The sequence below is a fragment of the Protomyctophum bolini genome, assembly GCF_963924005.1.
Source record: "Protomyctophum bolini genome assembly, chromosome: 13".
In the NCBI taxonomy this organism is placed as follows: Eukaryota; Metazoa; Chordata; class Actinopteri; order Myctophiformes; family Myctophidae; genus Protomyctophum; species Protomyctophum bolini.
The window spans coordinates 12408268-12425912 of NC_137874.1; the positions used below are offsets into that span (position 1 = coordinate 12408268).

A 17645-nucleotide genomic window follows, 5' to 3' on the forward strand; every position below is an offset into this window, starting at 1 on the left:
AAATCTGCAATAATTGGAATTTATAGCTTGTATTCATTCAATAATGCTGAGTGGTGATTTTATGTACAAATATTTCAGGCATGTGCGTGTCTCAGCAAGAGTAATTCAAAAACAGGGACATATGCGTAACACAATTTCATGCACATGCCCATGTACGTATACGCGCACACACTCACAGTCTCACACTCACACTCTCACACACACAGTGTAAGTAATAAATGTAAATGTAAGTAATGTTTCTGCCTAGGTGGTCATTGTCGGGAGATTATTCACAGACAGGGGGTTTAACCACCAACGTAAAGCTTACTACGTGGCTACTTAATACATAAATTAATAAATTTACCCAAAACGAGATATTTCCTGAAATGGTAAATGGTGCATTTATATAGCGCATTTATCCAAGGCACTCTACATAGTGCATTACTTTCACCCATTCACACACACACACACACACACACACACACACACACACACACACACACACACACACATTCATATACCAATTGCGGCGGAAGCCATGCAAGGTACCAACCACATCCGGAGCAATTTGGTGTTAAATGTCTTGCCCAAGGACACTTTGACATGTAGACAGGAGGAGCTGGGATTTGAACTGCCGACCCATGGATCATTGGATGACCTGCTCTACCTCCTGAGCCACAGTCGCCCCTTGCTTGCGGTAATGAAAGTATTCTAAGGGCTGTATTTTGCGTGTCTTAAGTACCAGGTCTTATTCACTAACTTGAGTAAACTAAAGACCTGGAGGCGTGATCAATGCTCTTTGGCCACTCAGAATAGCAGCAGTAAATCAACAGCAGTAAATCAAGCGGGGCACAGTAGGTGCTCCGAGGGTTTGATTAGGCATCGGTCTGTATATTGTTGTGGACTCAATTATGTGGTGGATTGGAGGCGAGTGGTAATGATGCCACAACAACAAGGGTTTCCATATGATGTTTACTTGTCAGAATGTCGACAGAGTTACAGAACTTCAGCAGATATGTTGACAGAACTTGCCACAAATAACGGCAAGTATAGTTAAACTCACACTCTTTGCATAAGTCTTTCTTTGGTTGTTGTCGGTCCGTGGTTCTCAGGCAGAGACGGAGGAGGAATCACTCAGACGTCCATACACATAGAAAACCGGAATACAACACACTAAACTGGCGGGCTCCACAGAAACTACCCAGGACCCTCTGAGGCTAAGATCCAATCAGAACACATTAGACTTAGTAACTACACACACTATAGGCTTACAGTAGCAAGGCACATGATGGCAGTTCCCTCGTTACAATATAGAGCGAAGATGTCTGTTATCAAGAAATAACATGCTGAATTCTGCGATTGACCAATCAGAATCCAGCATTCAACCAAGCCGTGTGTGTGTGTGTGTGTGTGTGTGTGTGTGTGTGTGTGTGTGTGTGTGTGTGTGTGTGTGTGTGTGTGTGTGTGTGTGTCTCTAAAGAGAAGCACATCACAGAGCAAAGGAATGATGTGGAGGTGGCAGCGTTGCTCGAGCTGCAGTGCATGCTGTTACTAAGGAGGAGGTGGAGTCCATATCAAACAGGGACTGAGTGACAACCTGCATGTGCGTAAAAGCTCTCCACTTAATGCCTCTGGTCAGGATGATTGGAGAAGGGTTAGGAAAATTGTAGCACGTCGGTATAGGCAGAGGACATTATGAATCTGGCTCACGTATGCCGCAGGAAACCAAACCATTGCTTCTGCCACTTAGTATTCACTGTTGGTTTCATCATTTGCCTTGACTGTCATTCAGACAGACCAGAGTCAAACTTTAGTTTTGTTCTGTTGTTTTAGTAGTCTGGTGAGATGACGGAGGGCCCTCTTTTGAGTTTAGCCAGCCCATCACTTTAGTTTGTTTACGATTTTAGTAAGGTCTCAGTTTTGTTTTTTATTACTGTGGTGTGCGAGAATTAAAACCGTTTCACATGTTTATCTGAATTTAAAATAAAGTTCATTGCAATTTGAGACCTATAGTTTACTTTGTCCTGTTATGTTATGGCCATTGGTGTTCGAGACAGTTTTAGTGGTTGTAACAGAGAGAGACAAATTGTGTGTGTTGATTTGCAGCCAAGAAATCAAAGCTCTACAAAGCTCTATTGATTTCAGCCATGCTTGTCGCCTTTCCAGGTGATATACACCTTACCTTGTTTGTAAACCCTCATACGCACGCACGTGCACATGCACATGCACACACACACACACACACACACACACACACACACACACACACACACACACACACACACACACACACACACACACACACACGCTTGCAATGAATCCAATGTTAAATAGGTCAGTATTTGAATGAATTTGCCCCCGGCAGCTATGAATATTATTCTAACATCACTCTGCTAGTATAGGGGTCCGCTCATAATGCGTCACGATGCGACACATTGTGAGCTTGTAGATCTAATTTTATACATTTGAAAATGTTAACATTCTGCATGGTAGCCTTGGTAGGTACTTTAACTACATTTTGATACCAATACTTTTGTATTTTTACTCAGTACATTATTCTGAATAGCAGACTTTTACTTGTAACAGAGTATACTTCCACGTATAAGTAAAACTTTAAGTAAAACATTTGAGTACTTTTTCCACCACTGCCCCTAACCCTAACCTTGAACACACACGGAAGCCGCGGGGTGAGTCTTAACCGGCCATGTATGTCGGACTAACTGCTAGACAGTGATACTTACACACATGATTGGAAGTACAGTATGGCCTTTCCTAACAGCGAATCAAGACATTATTCCACACGCACGCACACACAAGCCATTACAGACAACCCCTGGCCTGCATTCGACGTATAGGATCATCACAGTGAAATGGTGTGTGACATGTGGGATCATCACGGAGAGCGTCCGTGACAGGGAAATCAATAGCCCGTGCATGATGTGACATGTGCCATCGTCACAGTGACAGGGAAATCAATAAGCCAAAAAGCTGCCAGTCTCTCACACGCACCATCTACTTTGTCTGTTCGTATATGGATGGTAGTCCGTCATATCAAACGTAGACTAAGCTCGTCCCCAAACCTTTTCATCTCACGAGGAGAAACGCCTGGTAAATAACTACCACAGAAAGCATGTATAGGCCGTGAGTGACCCTCGCGTCGTGTATTTACTCTGGAAGCCAATCACAACATGGTTTTCATGCCTCTGGGAATATATAATCTGATCTGCACAGCATCAACGTAACTTTATTGGGCGGTACTTCATGTACATGTACTTCAGCTTAGACACTTTCAGTCGCAGTTCTTTGTCCAGCGTAAATGTAGACCAATAACAGGTTGTGCTGCGACTGTATACATGATACAGTACATATGCATCACAAAACATATCCAGCAGAAAATCAACTGAGAATATGATTTTCATGACATGTATCCTTTATTGCACAGTGAACACTCCTTCCTTGAATACAACCGAGAAAAACACAAACGGAGGGGAGAGGTGGAGGCGTGCAGCAGTGGCCTTAATCTTATGAAACCTCCAGTTAAAAAGTTGTTTTGTCTCTGCATTTCTTCTGTGTTTGTGTATCTTCTCAGGACAGAATCGTTTAGAGGCAGGGTGAATGGCAGCCCCAAGCAGAGAGCACTTTGCTAAGTATCTGCCAACGTTCCTTGCCACGAAAGGATGGAGCATGCGGGGGTGCATTGCGCAGCACGGCATGATGCCTTGGACTGACAAGCAGCCCCTGCTAGTTGACAGCTCACAGGTGCAGAGGGGGAGCAGAATGGCCACATCTGTTTCTCTGTCTTGGTTTGGGGACCATATCTATAGTGGGCATAGATGTTATCAACTATATAGAAGGAGTTTTTATTTTCTCTCTGTCCCTGTAGGTGTTGACAGGCGAAAGCACAAATGCATTGTCATGCTGCATGCAGGACATGGCTACTACACACAGCCATCTCAGTCAAAGACAAAGACAAGTAAGGCGTGAGGAGAATTTAAAGTTAACCTGATGGAGTATTTTGTGTGTGTGCGTGCGTGCGTGTGTTGCATGAGTCAATCAGAGGACACAGTGTTGTTTATATGTCTTTGTCATCTAAACCTGATTTCAAAAGTGAGTTCACAAAAGCAATTGAAATGTCCTCGAGGAGAACATTACGACCCGAGTTTCTAACTTTCTATCTCTAGTTATTTTTGTCACATAATCAATTAATCACGCAAATGTACCATTTGGGAGCAATAAAGGCTCATGATAATCATTTCTCATCCCGTCTCATTGTATCGTACTTAATGTACAAAGCTTAGTTAGTTTTTTCCATCAAGTCAGGACATCTTCTCAGACAGGTTTTGGGGTTCAGATTGATTGGATGAGAAGAACTGTCACAGCATCTGCTATAGACCTCATCTGACCACCAATAAATCTGGCGAGTCTGGTCATATACAGTACAGTGTACACAGTATCAAGATTCGGATACTGTGAATACATTATTCATCCGTCTATTGTATGTTCTGTGGTCATAGACACTGGAGTCAAATCGCCAGAGAATACCATTATTTCTTACTGTCAGCAGCAGGAAACCTGGCAACCGTGGGTAGAGTTCTGGCAACCTGAGTCACGATTATTTCCAAACAGCCAATATCTCAGTCTGAGTATCTAAGGCTCTGTCTGGCTGGCCTCAGCAGGGCTGCATGGTGTAAAGTATACCAGAACACTTGGGTAGGAGAAGGGTCAAACAACTAGTATGCAAGTGCTCACATACAGACACACGCACGCACACACTCTCTCACATGCACACACTCTCTCACATGCACACACGCACGCGTATGCATGTGTATGAGCTCCTTATCATGTATGCATACAGCAGTATTAACATGCACATTGCACACACACACCTAAGAAATCATGCGCATACTAATACACACAAATATCAAAACACCCATACAAGCAATAAGCATAGTGACAGAAAACACACTCATCCACACGCATGACATACACTACGACACACACACACACACACACACACACACACACACACACACACACACACACACACACACACACACACACACACACACACACACACACACACACACACACACACACACACACACACACACACACACACACACACACACACACACACACACACACACACTTTTTCTCCACATTCTCTCGTTCTCTATTTCTGCCTTCTTCTCCCCTATCTCCCTCCCGCTGTTATTCTGCACCTCATTCTTCTCTTCTCTTCCTGATTTCTCCGACCCCCCACCCCCTCATCTCAGTCTGAGGTGAGCATTTTAAATCACTCCAGAGACGCACGCTGTCTGCGACCTTCATGAATCACACTCGTCTGTCATTAGCCACCCCCCCCCCCACCACAAACACACACACACAAACACCCACACACACTTCCTTCGACATTACGCTCCTCCTTTAATACTTGTTTTCCTTTGTGGTCTTGTATTCTGGTGTGTTACATTCATTATGCTTCTGACACTCTCCAAAATGACATGCTCATATAAAGGCCACAATCCGCGTCAGACCAAGCGATGCAGGTTCATGACGCAGATTCTGTGTTTCGGCAATTGTTTACTTCTACAGGTTAGTTTGTTGGGGAGCTTATGACAGCATTGCTTACCACATAAGGATGGATACAAAGAATCACTCCCGTGTGAAGTGAGGGGCGCTCTTGTCATCGTACATCATCATGACATAACATGTCTATTTGCTCAGATACTATGACGTTGAAAACAGTTGAAACAGGCTTAGCGTGAGGTGGTGCAACTGGCTCTTGCACTCTGGCATGGGAATCCCTGCTCCTTCTCTAGAGGGAACCATGGTCATTGCAGTTGTGCAGACGACACATTATTGGATCAGATAAAGGCGTGCCCCTGGAAAATTATGGATTGTTATATTCTGCAGGCATGGGAGCTGCAGTCTACGGAGCCTGATCCTGTTAAATATCAGCACTTCTCCTAAATCTCTGAATAATCCTCCATTAAGACTCCTAAAACCCAATTCAGATAAGCTTAAGGTGTATTGTCACTTGTCACTGCCTCGGGTCCCCACCCGCCCTTCTGCATTCTGGATATTGACCTTATGCACACCGTTGCCATCTGGCCAGCAAGGTGGTAACTAGGTGCAATTTCCGATTGACAGCCCATTCATCCAAATAGAAAAGTCAGATCTGATTGTATTACACAACGTCAAACTCACCAACGTTGCACATGTACGAAAAGCTTGCATCATCCTTTTTCTACCTGCAAAGTGTTTGTTTCATAACAATCCACTGTAGACATTGTGAGCACTGAGCGGACACCAACACACAAGGCAGGATCAGAGTGGGCCACCATGGCCGTTACAGATTCGCTTCAGGAGCGCGGCATTAAATGCAAACTCAAAATGTCTTCGAAACAACAGAAATCTTTCTCTCTCCTGGCGTCTGTCAGACAGGCAGGAATGGGCGGGGCAGTTATAGAGTCCTTTTCCCTAACTTCGCTTAGTGCACCGCTATATAATCACACTCAGAATCCCCGGGTCTGACAGGTACTTTGTTCCCTGTCAATATTCCCCTGGGGTAGTGGAACTCTCTCTCTCGTAGTCGCTATAGATTCGTTTGGGGTGGCGGGTTACCTATAGAGGGGGAGAAGGACGGACTTTAATATGATGCTCACATTAACATGGATATAAGCCTGGGGTGAGAGAATGGGCGAGATATTGCTTTATGCTGAGCATGCCCGAACTGTCCCTCTCAGAAGTCAGTGGGGAATGAGCGCAGAGGCAGTCAGTCAGATTAAAGTAGACGGAGAGGGGGTGAGCTGGGAGTCGACATTTTCTGTTGACTGGAACAACGCATCTTAACATTTAACATCCAATATAATAGTTAGATGGGAACTGTCGTATTTTACCTGTGCTGCGGAGAAGAATAAATGGTCAAACTGACGGCTTGGAGTGGACCCGAATTATTTTGCGTGCACGTCATACAAGTGTCTTGTATACTCTCATGCTTAGCTCCTCGGCTCATGGCTTTTGAACTGCCTATACAGCCGCAATACCAACCACACTAAATGTACATTGAAGGGCCTCATTGTCTAATCTGATTGTAAGGATATGTGATTATGAGATTGTTACGTTACGTTATGTTAAAGTGTAATCATCATCATCATCATTTTCCAACTGATGAAACCTCAGGCATTATTATTTTTGCTGTCAGAGTGCTGGCTTGCACTCCAATGTATCCAGGGTTACATTCAGTTTCTCTCTTTCTACAACAAATATCAACTAATGTACTGTGTTTGAATGCTGCAGATACAGATTACTGTAGAAACTAGAGAAAGACCCCTTTTCATAGGTGGAACTGAAAACCTGTTCCTAACCTGAGATAAATGCACACATGCACGCACATACATGCACGCGCGCGCCCGCCCGCCCGCCCGCACGCACGCACGCACGCACCACACATCACGCATCACACACCTCACACACATCTCCTCATTTCAGTGAGTCATCTTAATCCTTCTCTCCTCTCATTTGAGTCGCAGCTAGGGAACCGCTGAACTGCTTCCCGAGAGAGCTGTCACCTCACTCAGCCAGCCCTCCTTTCAGACTCAGCCCTCGTCCACCCACGCTATCTCTGGACTCACTCACACTTGCCGTCGACCCCCCACCCCCCCCATAGAGCTGTCTGTAAAGCCGCTGCTGCATGCTACTTTCTGCTGAAGAGAATGACAGTGTGGCTAGATGGCACATCTTTATGCCTTATCGTATCAGTAATCACCTCAGAAATCCATCATCCATCTTTGACACAAAGTCATCACAAAGATACACAATAAAGCCTTTTTTTACCCCCTATCCGAGTCCTGAAAATTACCAACGTCTTTCATCACGAGCGTGTATAGTTCATCTATTTTAGATATTAAAAAAAAAAAATAGGACTTAATTGTCCACTTTTTTCCCCCTCTGAAATAATATTCTGAAATGATAACTCTGCTTTTGCTCACCAGTTTCCTGCACATACTGGACGTTGCATCCAATGGCGCTTTATTGTCTTTTAAATATCAATTTACATTTCAATCCCGCTCAAACCTCACTTTGGCTACACTTCATTTGGTTTAGGCTATAGGCTACAGGCAGAAAAATAATAATATAGGCTATAACTGCATGGGAACGTGAATGGGTAACTGTCTGGGAATGGTAACTGAGATCCGAAATATTAAATAAAATCTTTATATAACATATATAATTAAGAGAATGTCTGTCTGTATGAATGGATGTCTGAAGAATTCCTGTACAAAATTCTGTCGCTGCTCCTTGCTGGCTGCACCAATGGCTCTTCATTTCCACACAGGCATTGATGACCATTAACTACCTTATGTAATGTGCTACTGCTGACGTCAGCTTATTGTTACACTGATTAGCTACATGAGTTTGTCTGTCAAGGCAACTACTTACGCCCACTTTTCAAGGTGCCTATGGGAAGAAATCAAGACTGATACCGGGGAGGAAGCGTATAAGTGAATCCATGTTATCAGCATGGCCAAAGCTATAGGTGCCAAGTGCCTTTAAGCGCGGTTAAAACAGAACTATGCAATAAAGTGAATGGCAGATTGAGTGGAAAATCGAGTGGCAAAGTGAGTGACAAAGTGTATTTAATGTTGTTTAAAGTCATTTAATGCAATCAAATAGGACTTTTCTGTTTGGATGTATGAGCTGCCAGAAAGTAGTTTTTTGACACTCAGTAGGCATTCCCGCATAACTTCCGGGTATGAATTGATGATGATGTCACGCGCTTAATTACCCTCCATACTGAATAAAATGTAATTTTGTCCAGTCTGTATAGTAGAGTATGTTAATACAATTTAAATTATACAATTGGGGTGGTTGTATAAAGTCTCCCTGCTCTTCTATTGAGACATTTAGATCGTGTCAAAGGTCATGTCTCACATAGACACAGGATCTGATATGTATTTTTGACCTGATTCTCAAGATTCAATAATTATCTCCTGAGCAAGTAGACAGCGGAGCTCTAGTAGCTTAATGGTAAACATTTCAGCACTTGTAGGAAACTGGGTTCAAAATCAGAGTACAAGAGGAATACGAATTATATAGTGCGGCTTTAACTTCAAAATATATATAAAATTATAAAAACATTTTCGGTGCATTTCCGGAGCCTGCGTCATTTTGGTGTTGGGTCAGAGAACCAGTTGTGACTAAAACCTTTTGTTTGGAGATAATTAACACATAACTGTATTTCAGTCAGACAACTCACGAATAGATTTAACCAATATTTATTATAGAATGCTGCATTTTCTCCCTGCTCGGCACAACAAACACCATCATTAAACATTAAGAGCAGGGAGATAGATATACAATAAACCCCTCATGGAGAACATAAATAACAGAGGCAGCCCACCGGTGGTGCTGGGGTGGTGGTGGAAGCAAACATCACATAACAACCAGGAACCATAGCAGAAGGAAGGCAGGAAGAGCATGCAGACTAGTGAGCTTAAGTAGCCCACACAATTGGTCAGCTGACTGCCACATCAGTGAATGACGTGTGGGTCTTGCACACACTGAATACACCCACATAATAATGCAGTATATTAACCCCTTGAGTATATTATACTCAAGGGGTTAATATACTGCATAGTGTATTATTATGTATGATAATGCGCCCTTGAGCACAGCATGAAACCCCTCGAGTATATATCTGACTGAACTAACTCCGCAAGCTACGTATCATGTGTAATTATGGGTAATTGTGAAAAATAAACCAGTGAAAGATTATATAAAAACTTTCTTTTATTTAATGGAAAAAGTTCCACGGTATGGCTTCAGCAGTCTGTCACACCACTGCACAAACTTGTATGAGTGAGTGACGAATAAAAACCTCTTGAATCGTGAATCATGCAACACGTCTGGGAGTTGTGGGGAACTAGGAGTGCAACATTGTTCCTGTCTTGAAGTCACTTTAATCAATAATATATAATACACTCTGATGGAATGCCTTACAGGTGGATCTCTATGCGCAGAGCACAGTGTGTCTGCGTGCAGTTATTCTTTTATGCTGACTATTCTTTACATCTTGTTGGTGGAGTGCCAAGCAAGACGCACACAGGCACAGCCATGCAGAGAGCACACACTGTGTGTTTGGATTGACTGTGGTTATTGATGCTGTTATTTCTCCATACCGTGCCATGTATTGCATTGTTTTCACTGCCTTGCACTGCTCTTGCACTGCTATTTTGCTAGGTCTCTGCATCCGCAAGGTCAATAGTTTTAGCTTTTATTTCTGCAGCAACTTTCTATAAACTATCGTTTTATTTTTGTATCTTTGGACAAATATTTCTACAGGGGTTAGTCCCAGTGCTGGACAGTACACTTGCATATTCAGTACATTATTTGAGTAGCCTATTTGTACTTTACTTGAGCATTTGTGTTTTTGGCAAGACACGGCTAGGCCTATATAAAATCAATCTTAAATTTAAAACATGTTTGAACCATCTGCAATGAGAAAAGACTTTGGTGAAACAGGTGAAGTTGACTATATGAGACTGATGACTGTTGGGTGTAAAGTCTAAAGTACATTTACATAAGTACATTTACTTGAGTACTGAACTTGTATACAGGTTTTATGTTTGTTTTTAGCCATTGACGCCATTGACAATGAAGAGAAATGAATGGTTGTTTTGTCCCTAACACAAACATTAAATCCCATTAGCAATAAAGAGAATTAAAAATGTGTTTTTTTTTGTATTCAGACAGCCAGCAATGGGTAAAACGCTCCGAAAAAGAATGTAGTCTCTGTGACAGATCTATAGGGGCCATAATCTGCATTCAAAGAATTTCCTAGAAGCTTTGTCATTGGTCGATTTGCCCGTCTACTTCCTGATTGGTTAGTCATTTCTGCAGGTTTTCAAATTTAGAAATAAAAACAAAGTAATGTTGATTCCAATCCCAAATAAGAGGGCTGGCAGCATTTTTTGTTATATTTTACCTTGAGGTAAAAATGTCCCTGCAGCTTTCCACCTTGACCACTTTTATGCCTATAGGGTTTAGCTTACTGTGAAAAGCGGGGGGAAAGCCCAAAGGCCAACAGAGGCCTATTGAAGCTTCCATGTCCTCCTGGCCATCAAATCTGGTATTTGCATTACCGTCCGTTCTCTGGTTCTTATAGCAGCTCCTATATGTATACAGTAGAGAGGGGATTGAATACTATAAAGACATGGTTTGACAGCATTCATTCATTCATTAATTCTAAGCTATATGGCAAAGCCTTGAACACAACCATTTGACATGCTGACCAGCTGTCCCATATACCGGCCACCAAATGTGATCGTGGGTTAATTGACCTAGACAATGACACACTGGATTGGCTTGCTGCAACGGAGCTGAAGGTCTAAGAGGACATACGACAGAAGAAGAACAATTTGAAAAGTAAGGCTTCAGGTATAATCACCATTGGGGCGATGCGAGTGCAGGTTTAAATATCTGCAGTCTCCAAACAGTTGTTTCACTGAAATCTATATTTTGGTTATGCACTATGCTGTCACTATTATAATGCTGTACTCACCATTCAAGAATAAACATGCACTCACACACACATGCACGCACGCACGCACGGACGGACAGACACACACACACCACACACCACACACACGTACATGCGGGGACACACAAACACACATTCAGACTGAATTCCCAGCAGGTTCTTTGCCTTCAAAGCCCAGAGCCAAGAAAAATAAGCATCCCTTTGTTTGTGTAGCCTATGTTTGCATGAATGTGCGCGTGCATGTGTGTGTATTTTGCATGCTTGTGTTTGTGCGTCAATGTGTATATTTGTGTATGCATCAGCAGCACGTCTGTGTCTATTTCCAATATTTGTGGAAACCAGGCTTTGTGAGTGTTGAGGAGCTTGGCTTACTCATTGCTGAATATATGCAGTGCACTGCACACAGCAGGGAGCCATATGGAGATAGAAGGGGAATGAATTGAGATAGAAGGGAAATTAATTGAAAAGGCAAAAAATATCCAACGGCCATACAATTTCCATATAGTCTCCTGTGTAATTTACTGGAGAGGAGAGCATCTCCTTCCGCTAAAAACTTACATGACAGTTCTAACTTTTGCGTTGCCAGATGATCAGAGATCTCCGCCTATATCTGCCTAGAGGACTTCTAAATGTGACAACAGCGGCAAGATCCTCTCGCAAGAACAGCCACTATTATGAACCCATGCTCACTGCTTATGTCACCGCCCTAATATGAAGGACCACCCTAAAGACGTCGGATTGGTTCTGCGATGGAGTTTTAACTTAATTGTTTCCACCAATTTCAGCAATGAAAAAATGGGAGATTGTCCCCAGACTCTATTTGAGCAAAACATAGACTAGACTACCTTGTGGGTCAACCTTTGTCCATTCTTCGCCACTGCTGCAGAAAGAAAAACCCAGGGCTGGTGGGAGCCTGAGAGGGTACAAAGAGGAATATGACAAACCGGGACGAGGTGAGCTTATCCGTCTCTCTAGCTCTTCTTACCTGCCAGAAGATATTGTCAATGGTGCTGCCCAGGAATCCCTCTCTGTTGTCAGAGGAGAGGAGCTTGGGTCCCAGTATCGTCATGAACTCCTCAAAGTCCACCTGGCCGTCACCTGGAGATGGAAAGGAGAGCGAGTAATTGCCTGATTTAACCCATTTAGGATTGAGACCAGATTCCAACAAGTGTCTTCTAAATCCTGACAGTATTCTGAAAAACCTACAGTATATGTCTCTGTCTCTGGTTCTCAAACTATTTCATGTCCCCAAAGGACCCCAAAAATTAGGCCTATATGTAATTCACCTATAGCCAAGACCTGGCCTCTCCCACTTAGACACTCCCACTTGGACACTTTCCAGCCGGGCTCATCCATTCCAATGTAAATATCATGGATTTTACACATTAAATACTGGTTTATTTTTGGAACCAGACCTTCAACATCTCTTCCAAATCCGTCAACAAGGCCTGCCATAATTATGCACTGAAAAAATATGTGTGTGGCATTTCTTTTTTAGAACAATGTTTTGTCATATAGGAAAATTATTGGTGGAGAGGTTTGTCTAACCCATGTTATGCTTAGCTGTGATTGGACCTAGCAGTTTGGGGAGGGGCTTAGCTATATAGGTCAATTGGACTCAAAATATACTGTGCACGGGACGCCCCCCAGAAGCAAATATTTGAGTTAAAAACGTTCACTGTTTAAGATTTTGCACACATTGCACACATTTCTACAAGCTGTGATCTTGTAGATTAAAATATGTTTAAAAATAATTTTCAAATAATGGGTAAAGTGGTTAAACACTAAAGCGACACAAATGCGTTAAACTCCATCGTACGACAACAGTGGTGCGTACAATAACAGATCTACAAGCACACAGTCGCTGTCAATGTCGCATTGCCGCATTGTCGCTGTCAATGACTTCATATAGCCTAGCGTTTCTCTTGCCAGCTCTATACTGAAACTCTGTGAACTCCTTCTTTGCAGTAGTTATTGTAATATTTAAAGTCCTGCTTATTATTGTAGGCCTACTGTATACAAGTCAGCAGTGTCATGACGCGTTGAAGTGAACTGGACGCGTCTGTTTCAGTGCCCTGCCTTTATACTCCATTGTACGATGGTGTTACATTACATCTACATTAGTAGATTGGCTATTTGCCTATTTTTGGTGGAAGAGACTGTATAAAGGCATGGCACTGAAATAGACTAGAAATAGAGTACTGTTAACTTCCAATCTGTGCGAGTGAAGTATAAATCTGGCGTAAACAGAAGAGGAATGCATAGTAAAGACGTATAGATAGATAGCAGATTAGACAGGTTTAATGTCAGACTGGCAAGGAAAGGAGACAGATGGAAGCACAAACGTACAAGGGGCCAGATTAGGGTTTCTAGTGCATTGTGTGTATGGATTTATGTCTATTTGTGAAAAAGAGCCAAGAGCCCCCAAGGTGGATGAAAAGTCTGATAATATGTCCCCTCCACATAATGTGTGTGCATATACATGTGTCTGCCTGTCTGTCTGTGTACATGAGGGGTATGAAAAAAATGATAAAACCTCAAATTAGAGCCCATCTTGCGGTGGATCACACTAGCCGCGATGCCAATTCTGGCAGTATGGAGCAATGGAACATATAACGAGAAAAATGCATTTGGTGAAACAGGTGAACTGTGGCTTAATTATTCAATATGAGGCTGTGTAACCCTAGAGTAAATTTACTTAAAGTAAATGTTTTGAGTATCTGTACTTTACTTGAGTATTTGCGTAAAGTTTTCACTTGCAATAGTCCAGTTTTTTTTCCTTCTTTTTTTTCCTTTCCATGTGTTTGGTGTCACCCAGAGCTTGATGCTCTAATACATCAGGTCTGACATAAAACAGGTGTTTTGTCCTTGAGCTCTGGGTAAAGACTAAAGCCCAGACGCACCAAATGCAACTATAGTCACAGCTCCTTGCAACAGTTCTAAGCTCAACTCCTTGCAACTGCCATTGGGGATAATAGTTGTGAGTTGCATGTTGCAAGGAGTTGTATGGCCAATTTTAGGAAGACCGATTGCTGATATTACTCATTAGTATGACTTAGCGGTCATTCCGGTCAAATAGTTGAAAACCATTTTTTTTTATCAGCATTATGGTTATTGACAAATGTCCATTGGAAGCTTGTTGCGACTGCAGGTCGCAGTTAACAATGAAATTGTGCATTTCCCGTGAGTTGGTCTCACGGTCTCCCGTGAGTTAGGCAACGGTTTCTGTTTGTGTCTGACATCAGCGAATGTTGTCCACCGGCCAGCTGCCCACCTTCCAGTTATTTATTCAAATTGATTATTTTTGATCACTTGTCTTAAATAGATTAGTTCAATTAACTGTTGGACCCCTAGCTCGGACCACACCCAATACCAAACACAGCCTTCATTATGATGGGAATTACACAGATGTAAGTTTCATGAATGCATCTTGCACCCCTGGAATGGTTTAGGGTTGACGACACTCACGACACGACAGAGTACAGCATCTTGGATTGGGTCTGGTGTACAAGATTCGCTACACCACCAAGATAACCATGTACTTGTCCAAATACTTCCTTAATGTCAATGAAGTCCACACTCACAACACCAGAAGGAGTTCAACAAACCACGTGCAACCCAAGTTCAGTAACAGTTTTTGTATTGACTTTCGTTTGAAATGTACCCAATTCCGCATACTGTGAAATAAAAAAATTCAATCAAACAATCAATCAATCGCTATTGGCGTGGACCAACTCTGACCACGGACAAATAACAGCGCAGCAGAGTCACAAGCTGAAAACAATATCAGGCACTCAGTATAGCAGGCTGTAATCACTAGAGCAGACAGTGTTCTATAGTAGTTAATGTACCATGGAATGAAAGCCCTCTGAGCGGCTTCACAGCATCAACACCGTGCAGGACGGAGGCTGGAGCTGCAGTGTTGTTTCTGATTTAATGGACTAGAAATGCGGCGCTTTATAAGTTCAGTTACACAGGGGCAGGCACCTTTAGACACGGGTGCCAACATTTGCACAGGGGAGGGTGATCACGGGCACAAGAGTGAGAAAGAGGATTTAAAAAAAAAATATATATATATATATATATATATATATATATATATTTTTTTTTTAAATGTAGTCAATTCAATGAAGTCCCCTCACATCTGTATGCAAATTTGCAGTGCAGTGCCCGGTATCAGGACCACGGTTCTCCAGAACCACTACAAAAGGCTCTGCTCAGGCTCTGCCAGTGGGCCTAATCAGCCTAAATCCCCTCACCTGTGCGATTTCCAGCCTCTGCCTCAGCCAATTGATTGCCATGGCAACCCCACACCTGACAATTGATTAACCAGTCCCCTTTTCACAGTCAGTCAATTTGCCCAGTCTTCACACACAGGCAGATACAAAGATCAGGCAGATACAGAGATCTCCATCTCCATGTGGGACACACACAGACAGACAGTTAAAACGGGTGCCAAGTTGACAACTGATATTATTAGGTTCCCAAGTTGCATCGTTCTCAAGTAGGCCAGTAGCCGACGGGCACGTACAGGTCTATATAGTTCCAATAGCAATAAGGTTGTTGTGTATATGGAGTTAAGGACAATCAAATCTGTTATTTAAAGATGTGGTGCCATAATTAAATGTAATGTTGATAAAAAGGTTGCCGACCCCTGAAAAGCTACCATTGATGCTATTTCACTGTGTAGCAAAAATACTGAATCTAATACCACTATTAGTGATCAGTAAAACATCAACACCACCACCACCACCACTTGACTACTATACTACTATAGTAGTACTAGTACTACTCTAGTAGTATAATGTATGTACTATAGTCCCTCGGCATGCCAGAATTGTGCCTCCCAGTCCCGGCAGAGTAGTTCCGGAGTGGATCCAATGGATTGGGTGGCCCTGGTCTTTCCCTAGTGGGTCTGATTGAGGGTAGCTACTGGGATGTAAGTCGGGACTTGGTCACCCGAGTGAGGGAGCGGTATGATGTTTGCGAGACCCGAAACCCCCGATGACCTTGGGATACATCACTGAGGATACGTACCAGTTGCATCCAAGCAATGTATTTTCGTTCTAGGTGTAAAAGTTCCCAACATTTAGCATTTTAAAGAAAAGAGTTATGCAAGGGCTGAGAATAGACAAAGAAAGACATAAACAAGGAAAATAATGCCAGATATACAATGTCAGATACGGTATACATAATCATGCATGCGGTTCAAAATAGAATTAAATGTGGTAGAAATGCTTCTTGCACAAGTAGGCTACAGAAACATTGGCACTACATAAATAGCATCAGACACGATGATATCTCTGATACTACTCTGTAGCCACAGTACTTCAGCGGCACACTGCATGCCTTATTCATGCTCATATTTTTGGGTTTAGGAGAGAATTCTGTATTGTGTTACATGGGCTATAAATCCTTCTCCTTATTTGTAACTAATCTTTTTTACTTAAAAAAAATTACTGGCAGAGGTTGTGACTCACATTCCCTTCATCTCAATCCTAATTAAATATATCACGTTGTAAATTGTAATTGGAGACGCGATTTCATTACTGAGCTGAACAGACGATCCAGACAGATATATTATAACAAAGGATTTAACGATAATGTTTCAAAGAAGAGATAGTCAAAGTGATTAACCAGCTGGACCCTAGGGCGTCCTTAATCTGGGGAGAACATTTGACAAGAATTGTAGATTGGCTATTTTCTACATAAATGTTGACAAAGTAACTTCATACAAAACTAATGCTTGCAATGGATTCACTTAAAGTATAATACAATTTGGAATGTTTTTCCGTATTGGTTGATAATGGTACCCCAACTTTCAGCAGCAGTAACAAAGTGGACCCTGGTTAATTGCTTCGACCCTTATGTTCCAGTGTTACAGGCCAATAAGGGTACATTTGGATCCAAACTATCATTTAGCTGGGGACCCCCTGGAACTCCCCCAAGGACCCCTGGGGGCAGTGCCGGTTCTAGGCCTTTTGAGGCCCTAGGCAACATATTATACAGAGCCCAAAATGTTTATAAACAAATCACAAATGTTTATAAACAAATCACAAATGTTTATAAACAAATCACAAATGTTTATAAACAAATACCAAAATGTTTATAAACAAATCCC

At 42.4% G+C, this 17645-nt stretch overlaps 1 protein-coding gene across 1 annotated transcript in view; it reads right to left on the reverse strand.

The window, feature by feature from the left end:
• caln2 (calneuron 2) overlaps positions 1 to 17645 on the reverse strand; it is a gene marked incomplete at both ends in the record, with an annotated part of 46826 nt that overhangs the window by 5637 nt on the left and 23544 nt on the right. The window contains one exon of the mRNA XM_080779851.1: positions 12510 to 12622. Within this exon, the coding sequence (XP_080635977.1) occupies positions 12510 to 12622 (113 nt within the window). The remainder of the gene's footprint in view (positions 1 to 12509; positions 12623 to 17645) is intronic.